Source organism: Hipposideros armiger, unplaced genomic scaffold (assembly GCF_001890085.2).
Source record: "Hipposideros armiger isolate ML-2016 unplaced genomic scaffold, ASM189008v1 scaffold_60, whole genome shotgun sequence".
Lineage (NCBI taxonomy): Eukaryota > Metazoa > Chordata > Mammalia > Chiroptera > Hipposideridae > Hipposideros > Hipposideros armiger.
The window spans coordinates 425,289-435,494 of NW_017731410.1; the positions used below are offsets into that span (position 1 = coordinate 425,289).

The 10,206-nt window shown below is 38.5% G+C and overlaps 1 protein-coding gene across 1 annotated transcript in view; it reads left to right on the forward strand.

Moving 5' to 3' along the window:
• PARP8 (poly(ADP-ribose) polymerase family member 8) overlaps window positions 1-10,206 on the forward strand; it is a 176,421-nt gene that overhangs the window by 89,086 nt on the left and 77,129 nt on the right. The window contains exon 4 of the mRNA XM_019641448.1: window positions 8,971-9,008. Within this exon, the coding sequence (XP_019496993.1) occupies window positions 8,971-9,008 (38 nt within the window). The remainder of the gene's footprint in view (window positions 1-8,970; window positions 9,009-10,206) is intronic.

The window sequence follows — 10,206 nt, forward strand, 5'->3', positions numbered from 1 at the left end:
GGCTGCTGGCCGCTCACGCTGGCTGCTGGCTACACACGGTAGCCCATGGCAACCCACTGCAGCAGTGGCTGCAGCCTACGCCATTGCCGGCTACTCACGGAAGCCCAGCTCCAGGTTGAGCTGTTGTTCAGCATCTTAGCTGTAGAGGGCAGTGTCACTGGCCTTCATATGTGGGATCCAAACCGGGGCCCTCTGGTGTCCCAAGCCAGCTCTTAACCAACATGCCACTCAGCCGGCCCAGGAGTGAGAGTTTTATTCTATAGACTCAGTATCTGTGTGTTTTGGAAACAAGGCCCAACCTCAGATGTGCTAAAGCAGAATTGCCTTGCTCCAGGAAGTGGCCAAGGGCTTCTGCCCTGACATGGTCAAGAGGTGAGTGGGTCTATAGTTCCTAACAGCAGCTGCTGCTATTATTGGCCCCGAATTTCTTGTATTTCATTTGCTGAGTTGAAAATTAATGTGAAGAAGACTATTAGTTCTTTTTTCAATGTGTTAGGTTAATTTGCTTATAGAATATCCTGTGGAAAAATGGGAGGGGAAAAATCTGCCTACTTGAATTGGAGATACAGAATTTCTGAGTCTTTTGTTTATGGTTGGTAGGAGACTGTCATGGATATAGTTGCAATTACTTGTGAAAAAAACAACAACCAAGTGGTTAGCATGGCTGGGAAGCATTGAAATACGAAAACGACATGAAATGTGAAGTATCAAAAATCAAGAGATTAAGAGCACCTTCAACAGCAAGAGACCCGGGGAGAGGTGGAGTTCAGGAACCAAGGAAGGAGGGCTTCATGGTGTCTCCATTTTTATTAAGTGCATCTGAGAATTCATGTATCTAAGGACAAGGGGGGAACGCCAACGGTGACCTTGAAGAAGCAGAGTTTTGGTGGAGTGCTATGAGTGGGAGCCAGATTGTAATGTGCATGTTCAAGTGGGTAGGTAGTGAAAACAGTTTAGATTACGCTTTATAAAAACTTGACTTGAAGAAGAAAAGTACAGCAATAATTAGAAAGGCTACAAGGTAAAGGGAGAGCTTAATTATCACTAGCTTTTTCTTTTTACACAATGCACACTTATTTATAAAGATTGAAACAATACAGATTCACACAAAAAATAAAGCTCCCTTTCATCCAATAACCAACAGATAACTTAAAATTTGTCATTTTTCAAGTCATGCTTTTATCAGTATATATTTTTAGTAGATATATATTTACACATTTTTAATAAAAATATATTATGTGTCCAAATTTTTGTATGTACCTTAATGTATCAGAAACTTATCTCCTTCGTTACATATTATTTTACACTATTACTTTTTCACAGTTGCCTAGTGTTACACAGTATGTATATAATAGTTTATATAATCCTGTTATTGGCACTCTTGCTTTTGGGGTACTTTTTCATTTTAAATTGTGCTACTAATATTTGGGGTGGGGGCGTAAATCTTTCCACACTTCATTAATTACAAATTCTTTTTTTTTAATTCTTATTGGGGAGTAGTGTGTTTTTCCAGGACTCATCAGCTCCTAGTCAAGTAGTTGTTTCAATCTAGTTTGGAGGGCGCAGCTCAGCGACCCATGTGGGGATCGAACTGGCAACCTTGGTGTTGTGAGCACTGCGCTCTAACTAACTGAGCTAACTGCCCCCCCCTTTTAAAATTTTTATTGACAAATTCTTGATTAGTTTCAAATTGTGGGATTGTTACAGTAAATTAATACAACAAGGTCCCATGTGGATTGCAGGTTTATGGGATCTGTAAATGAAGCGGATGAGGTAGACAGATGAGTCTTATATAAAAGGACAGACATTCTCTTCTTTCCAGATGCAAGGAGAGAAGTGTGAGCCTACACGTGATTGGTGAGAAAAAGAATTGAGAGAATGTCAACTTCAACATTCTTAAGAGAAGGTGGCAATTTAAGTGATTTGTAGAATAATAAATAAATAATTATACAAAAAAAAAAAGAATTGAGAGAATGCCTGAGGGATTAACCATAGAATAATCTATTTTATCTTAATGTGGATAGTGCAAGGACAAGCTGTTGTACGGTTTGGAAGGTTGTGGAGGTTTGGAATAACAACTGAAAAGAAAAAGCAATGTGAGGGGTGGGTTCTGGGGTTACTGAGCCAAGTTATGCAGAGCTGGTTTTGAGCACCCCATGTTGGTAGTGGCACAGATCCCTTAGTTTCATTGTCCTTTCTAGCGGCATTCAGGGCCCAGGCCTAGGAGGTGAGAATGCAGGGACAAAGATAGGGGTGCACGACAAAGGGGTTGAGGTGGCGTGGAGAGAGCAGTTAGGTATCGGTGGTCACATAAAGAAGGATATCAGCCAAGAGGGGCCAACAGCACAGAGTGAAAGCATGGAGATTTAAGGACATCAGAGAGGGGGAATACAGGAGTGAGGGCTGAAAGGTGATAAAATTGTGGCTAGAAAGTGGGAGTTGAGACTTCAGAAGGAGAGCAGTCACACTTCCCAGTCCAGGTCCGAGGTGTGGCCATGGGTTTGGAGAGCTAGCTAGCATTAAGGGAAGATGAGGCCATGGAAGTACATACAGCCTACTGATGTCCATGTGGATATGCGGGATGTGAGGGTTCCTAGTGACGAGTAAGAGGGTGCCTTGGAAATCCCTAATCCTGGATAAATGACAAAACGATTGGTATTTAATAATGGTGAAGAAGGAGGATGTGATAGCTGGTTGACCTGGATAGTTAGAAAGTGTTTTTGCAAGGTAAAAGAGATAATGAAGGGATGGTGAATGTTTCTGGAAGTAAATGTCATCAAAATAGCAAATGTGAGCTTCCAGCTTTTCGAAAAACCACCTTCTAGCTTGAGATTCAAGAGTTGTTGGTGGAAATGGGTAGTGGAACAGTGTCTGTTTCACCCTATCCTGCTGAAGAGTGGGGGAAGGCAGAATTCTAGATACTGGAATGGGTTTTGTTCTAGTAAGTTCCCAGTGGGTCTGGGAGTGGGGTGGGGTCCATGTAGCCTCAACTCTAAGCTCTTGTCTTGCAAGTGAACATTCGGAGTTGAAGTGTGGACTCATGAGCATCATAGCGAGGGTGGACGACTGTTTCCCATTAGCTGAAATTTTTTTTGTTAGTTTCTACAGTTTGCTTTTTCTCAAGTAAATTCTAAAAGTGATCTAACCGGGAGAGGAAAGATATGTAAAGATTTGGTTTATCAGAGAAATTGCTTTAGATTTTAGCGAGTAAGGCAAAAGGGTATTGCACAACCAAATAATCAGTTTTTGCTTGCTCTGTCAAAATCCCTGGGTATTTTGAGGATGAACTCAGGATCCGGGAGTTTTGAGTTACAGATGGCAGAAAGTCACAACATTTTGGGGACAACTTACACAGATGTTAAAGTCAGTACTTCTGAAAGGTCTTCTAAATCTAAAACGCTTTCACCTCCAGTCTGAGTTCCCATCTCTGTTATGTTAAAACTGCCGTCTTCCATCAGCTCCCTACTATTCTCAGAGAAATGTTTTAGATCTGTGAACTTGGAAACTAGATCGAAACTTGATCTATTCTTAGTTCTTTGTAGATACTTCAGAAGGACTTGGATGGTAATGGAGCGAGTGGTGAGTTTAGCTATAAGAATGACCCTAGGAATGATTTTAATTATAGGAGTAAACAAATATATAAACAAAATGCAAGATTAGGTAGATATTGAATATCTGAGGGCTCCTGTGTGAATTCCTTCAGAGGCTCTTGACAATTGAGAGGTTTCCTTGGTTGGGACAGATACTTTCAGAGGAATAAGGGGTGGAAGCAGCCATTTTATTTTTAAAAATCATTGAAGTTATAGAAATAATTTATAGATTCTGGTTTTAAACTTGTAATGTCAAGAGCCTAGTACTGTGTGGTGATAGCGCATATACCAAACACATATTAACTGACCTGACTTTGTCTCTGGCACAGCACCTCAACAGAGTAGTAATTTAGCACATCCCAAAATGCCAAAGGCATTTTTTTCTTGAATCAGTTCAGAGCTTGCCCCAGGTTTTTCTTCCTGCTCATGGTCACCCTTTGCTTTCACTTCTTCGCAGAATTTTTGCCTGCGTTAGCATTTATTATGTACAGCACATGCTGCCTTTACTCTTTGATCTATTTAAGCTTTCTTCTTTGCTCTGTTCTTGGCCCTACTATTAGGTCCTTTAGCTTAATCATCCATGTCTGCTGCTACTAGCCTGTTTCCCTCAGAACTCTGTTAGGCCACCAAGTGAAACTGATTCGGAGAGTACAGCCTGGTGATTTTCCTTCTGGTGTGCTACCAAGAAAACGCTGTAGAGCACAGGAGCTGATGAATCATTTTGTAGGGCTTTTGCGTTCTGTTTTGTACTTGAAAAATTAGGTATGATCATGAACGTGGCAGTGCCTCCTAATATCATGAGGATAATACAACCGTGAAATAAAATCATCAGTGTTAGTTTTTGTCTCTGATAAATGTTAATATGTGTATCGTGATTCTGAGCAAATTGAGTTCCCCAGAGAACACTCATTCATGTAAAATTTCACTTCTGTGAATGTTCATTGCTTGTACTGGAAGCTGACTAAAATTACTTGGCACCTGCTGCTGAGTGTCTGGCGTTGTCCTGGGGGCCTTACACCTGTTAAGCCATTAAATCATCACAGCAGGCTTCTGGGGTAGGTCTGGATTCTCCCATTTTACTGGAAAGAGACTGAAGCTGAGCTTGTTGAAACGGCTTTTCTTATGCCACCCAGCTAGAAAGGCTCAAAGCTGGAATTTGACTCCTGTTTATTTGGCTCTAACTACAGCAGGCTCCCTACTTGGAGATAGGCATGGGGATGCAGTAAGGCTTCAGTTTGGATGGAGACATTGATGTGAAGGAAAAATGAAGCCAACCTCTCTGTTGGTTGAGATGGCCAGGCTGTTGGAAAATAATTCACCTTAGCACTGAGTATAACCTGACAGTGTCCCAGGCTTCTGTCACAGTACTGCCAGATGAAGGGGCGCCCTGGTCATCCATAATTCCATTCCTACGTGCTACAGTTTCATTAGGTAAGGGACTGAATCATGGGAAATAAATTCATGTGAGGTCGTGGTGTGTATTTCCCCCGCTTGTTTGAGGCACCGTTGGCATGGTTGTTTTCTCTTCTGATTCTTGGCATTGGAGTCAGGCCATGATTCCCAAAGCCGGGCTCCTGGCTGGGGTCCAGCGTCTGCCATTTGCTCCTGCCTTCTCCTTCCCGTTCCACGCTTCCGCACAGATATTTGCTCATGTTTTACTACTATTACGGCAGCTTCTTAATGCGATCTCTCTCTCCATTAGTGTGTCCTCAGTATTGCCAATCTTAGTAATTTTTTTCCAAAATAATGCTGCCTTGGAATACTATTATGCTTCATACTCTGTGATTCTATTTTTATAATCTTAAAATCACAAAATTGTAGAGATGAAGAATTGGCGAGTGGCTTCCTGGGGTTAGGGGTGTTGTGGTGAAGGGAGACGAAAGACGGTGGCGTGAGGGCAATCTTGGATCAAATCGTTCTGTATCTTGATTTGCGGTGGTGGGTACAGGATGCAAACGTGATAAAATGATCTAGAGCTATACCCAAACTACACGCTAATGTCGATTTCCTGCTTCCGATACTGTACTGTAGGTGCATAAAATGTAATCAAGTGGGGGAAACTGGGTGAAGGATCCATGAGACCTCTCTGGGCTATTTGTGCTACTTCATGTGAACCTATGATTATTTTAAAATAAAAAGTAAAAACAAACAAACAAACAAACAAAAAACTATTGTGCTTTAAAATGTTTAGGTTCCTTTGTCTATCATATTTATTATGTTACACACTCTTTGTTTCTCCGTGTATTAATCATTCCAAGTCATTTCCTGATTTTTTTTTTCTACCTAAATCTTATTTGGCATTAACACAATCTTTCGCTTCTACCAGGTTACCAAGAAATGCTTCTTGAATTACTTGAACAATTACATATGCTTTATGAAACCGCAGCATATCAGTGCTTGGTCTCATTGCCACATGCCTTTCTTTGCGACTCCTCGTTCAGTCTTCCTTGTCCCTGCCTAATCTCTTTCCAAGCACTGAGCAGCATGCCAGAAATTTGGCTGGTGGAGTCCTGCAGACTTGGGTTCGCCTAAGAGGGCTCACTGCCCGTGCCCAGCTATCACAGAGCCCAAAGCCCAGTCACATAGTTGCTTCTTGAGGGCTTAAGGCTTAGTGTCCATAAGGGCAAGATGAGTCAGGACACCCAGGATATGAACTATGGTGATCACCCATCCATCCAAGTTTAGTAAGACCAGTTTTATAGCCCAGTATATGACCTGTCTTGGTAAACATTCCATCCATGTGTACCTCAAAAGACAAAGGTACTACTCTGTGGTTATAGTTCTATTAAAATCTATTTCAGATCTTCTGCCTTTAATGATTTGGGGGTGGCTGGGGGGGCTGGTTCTGGTTCTCTCAATCAGTGACTCAGACTATGATTGTGGAGTTGTCTATTTCTCCTTTTAATCCTGTCAGGTTTTGCCTCAGGCATTTTGAAGGTCTTTTAGGTGCATACACGTTTATGACTCTGTCCCCGCATCCCGATGAAATGGCTCTTTTATCATGATCACTTAGTACCTTTTTCTTGAACTCCTTGTGATCAACTTAAGCACTTCTGCCTTCTTATGCTTAACTGTTTGCATGGTGTATCTTTTCCAGCCTTTATTTTCGATCTGTGTATGCCTTTATTTTTAATGTGGATCTTACAGGCAGCAGAGGTTTGGATCTTGCTTTTTCATTCATTCTGGTTATCTTTGCCTTGTATTCAGTATGTTTAGTCCATTAGCATTTAATGCAATTTTTGCTATGGTTGGATTCAGGCATCATTTACTATTTGCTTTCTGCTTTTCCCTTCTGTTTTTTGTTCCTCTGTTTCTGCCTTCTTTTGAATTAAATGTTCCAAAATGACTTTAAAACTCCACTTTAATTTGTCTATTGTTTTTTAGGCTTGGGAGTGGGGGAGCTTGCTCTAGGGATTAAAATAATTTTCTTAGAGTTATTATTTATGGTCTACATTATATTAATACCATTTCATATAAGATGTAAGCACCTTGAATCTGTATATGACCATTTAACCCGTCACTGACATTAGACTTGTATATTGTCATATGTATTATATTTGTGTAATTGTCATGTGTATTATAGTCACATATGTTATAAATCCCACATTGAGGTGTTAGAATTTTTACTTTAAACAATCTTATGTATTTTAAAAACATTAAGAGAAAAATAGTCTTTTATATTTACAATTTCTGGCGCTTTTCATTCCTTCTGTATATTTGACTTTCTGATATTCAGCCTAGAGAACTTTGGCATTTCTTGTGTTTTAAATCTGCTGGGACAGACTCCCACAATTTTCTCTTATCTGAAAGCTACTTTATTTGCCTTTCTTTTTGGCCGATGTATGGTCTGGATGTAGAATTCTGGGTTCACAGTTGTCCCCACACCCCCAAGCTCTTTAATGTTCTGCTGGCCTCTGGCCTCCATAGCTCCTTAGGAAAACTCGGCATTGATTCTTATTGTTTCTCTGTATGTAACGCATCATTTTTCTTTTCTTTAAAACATGTTTTCCTTGTATTTAGTTTTCAGCAGTTTCACTGTGTGTACCTAGGTATAGTTCTCTTTGCATTTACCCTGCTGGGGGTTTTCTGAGCTTTTCAGTCTGTGCATCTGCATCTTTCATCCAAATTGGGAAATTGTCAACCCTTTTTCTCCCCCCTGTGTTATTCTCGCTCTCTTCACCTTCTGAAACTCTCTAATTACACAAAATGTTTGCTCTTTTGCTAATGTCCCTCAAAATCCTGATGATCTGTTTTTGTTTGTTTTTTCTTTTTTGAATTGGATTTTTCCTTTACATCCAGAAGCACAGTTATAATTGTTTGCACGTCACTGTGGGCTAATTGTAAAAGTTGGGTAAGATTTTCTCTTGTATATAGGTTAGATTTTCCTATTTGTTCATATGTTAAGTAATTTGAATTGTATTGGATTCACTTGGTAAATGGTACTATGCATAGACTCTGTATTCTGTATGTTCCTTCAGAGAGAATTGACTTTTTTCAGTGATAACTCGAACTAGATTTTGACTTGTCTCTGGCAGGTGGCAGCTCCACTGATACATTCAAAAAGTTAATATTGAATATGTGCTGTTCGTCATGCACTGGAATAGGTGACTGTGTTCAAAATACAAGTGGACATGGACCCTAACCTAAAAAAACTTGCAATCTAGTTGGTAGAGATAAAAAAGTGAACAAATAAGTATGATAAATTCCCGTATGTCATATGAGATAAATATAAAGCAGCAATGGGGTCACTGAGAAAAAGGACTTGTGAAACTTAAGTGCCATTTAAAAATGATTTTTGAAACAACTCAGTCGTTCTGAGAACAGGAGGTAGTTTATTTATTATATAGTGACAATAGCTGATGAATAACTATTAGTTACACTGTCATCATTTTGTTAATTCTTTGAAGAAAGGGACATGTTTCAAAAACACAGTATATTAGGAGAAGCAATATTAAATGTAAATTTTTAAATTCTTGACTGCCATACTAAACAGAAGGAATACTTTATTTTTGATAAGAAAAGACGATTTGATAAAATCAGAGCAAATAACACAAATGATCATAAATTAAGGGAATATTAGACATTGCTGAGATAAAAAGATGTGTACTAAGGAAAGTCTTACTATTGTGAGAAAGATATTTCAAAAACCATTTTCGCAAATGTGTCTTAAAAATCTGTTTCCTATGTCATTTTTCTTAAAAAATCTATAAGTTTCTGATGTCTAATATCAGAGGTTTTCTAATCCATTTTGTATATTATTTTACATACTTGTATCTGTATAAATGAACGGGTAACATGGGGTGGGTTTTTATTTTGTAAAAGCATATCTGCCATAGCAGTAACTTGAGCCTTATTTTTTCTTTTTCTCTTGTTTTAACAGTGTATCCTATTCAGTGCATGTATCTGAAGATTACCCAGGTATGCTTTTCTTCTTTTTATTTGTATTACAAATAGTCATGTCATGATTCCTTTGAGTATTTTTTTCTTCTGGAGATGTAAAATGTATATGAATATATCTCGGAGTGAGGCGCTGGCAGGGGAAAACTTAAAGATATAGAAGAATTGTACTGAGTACTTGTGAGCTACATGTCTTTCCCTGAGACATAGCCCAGAATCAAAATAGTTTCCCAATGAAGTAGTTTACTTGAGCCCACATGACAGCTTCAGCCTAAAATATTTACCTCATTCCAATTAAAATAAAGATACTAACATGATTTAGTTATTGGTTTTGGAACATCATTTGGTTTTTCATAATGTAAAAATAATATGTATAAGTAACAGCTAAAATAATAACTAAAAATAATAGTAATAGCTTAAAAAATAGGCCTTTTTTCATTTCGATAAATATATATATATATATCATATATTTATATATATACATATATGTATATCTATCTATATCTCTATCTCTATCTCTATCTCTATCTCTATCTCTATCTATATCTATCTATCTATCTATCTATCTATATATATATATATATATATATAGAGAGAGAGAGAGAGAGAGAGAGAGAGGGAGAATTCTGACAGCAATTCTGTGAAAGTGTTATTGTAATAGCCCCGTTTTACAGCTAGATGCTGCTGCTGCTCAGAGGAAGAGCTGGGATTTGAACCCAATAATCCACAGGCTGTGGACTGTGGAACTGGACTAGATCAGTCATTGTGCATATACAGAGCTGTTCTCACTCTGTCCTGAAATATATTACTGGGGCCTGAAACACTTGTCCAGAGAGTACAGAATGTAAGATCGCTGCAGACCCATTTTTTGTGAAGCTAATAAGTATCTTTCTTCTAGGCCATGGTCAGTTGTATTCTCTAGACTCATTGTAATTTCATCAGAGCCCAAGATGTATAACCTGACATTTAAGGCACAATAATTTGAAGATGTCAACAAGATGGTTCACTTTAGTATCTGTCTCACAAATGATATCTATAATTTTATCTTGAATGAGAGCAGAAGCACTGAGGTAGACTTAGTGTAAATCATGTATGACTTGATTAGTTTATCACAGTGAAAAGAGTTTAATGCAAGCATCTATTGTATTTTGTGGCAAAGAATAACAAATATTAACTTTCTATATATATATATATATATATATATATATATATATATATA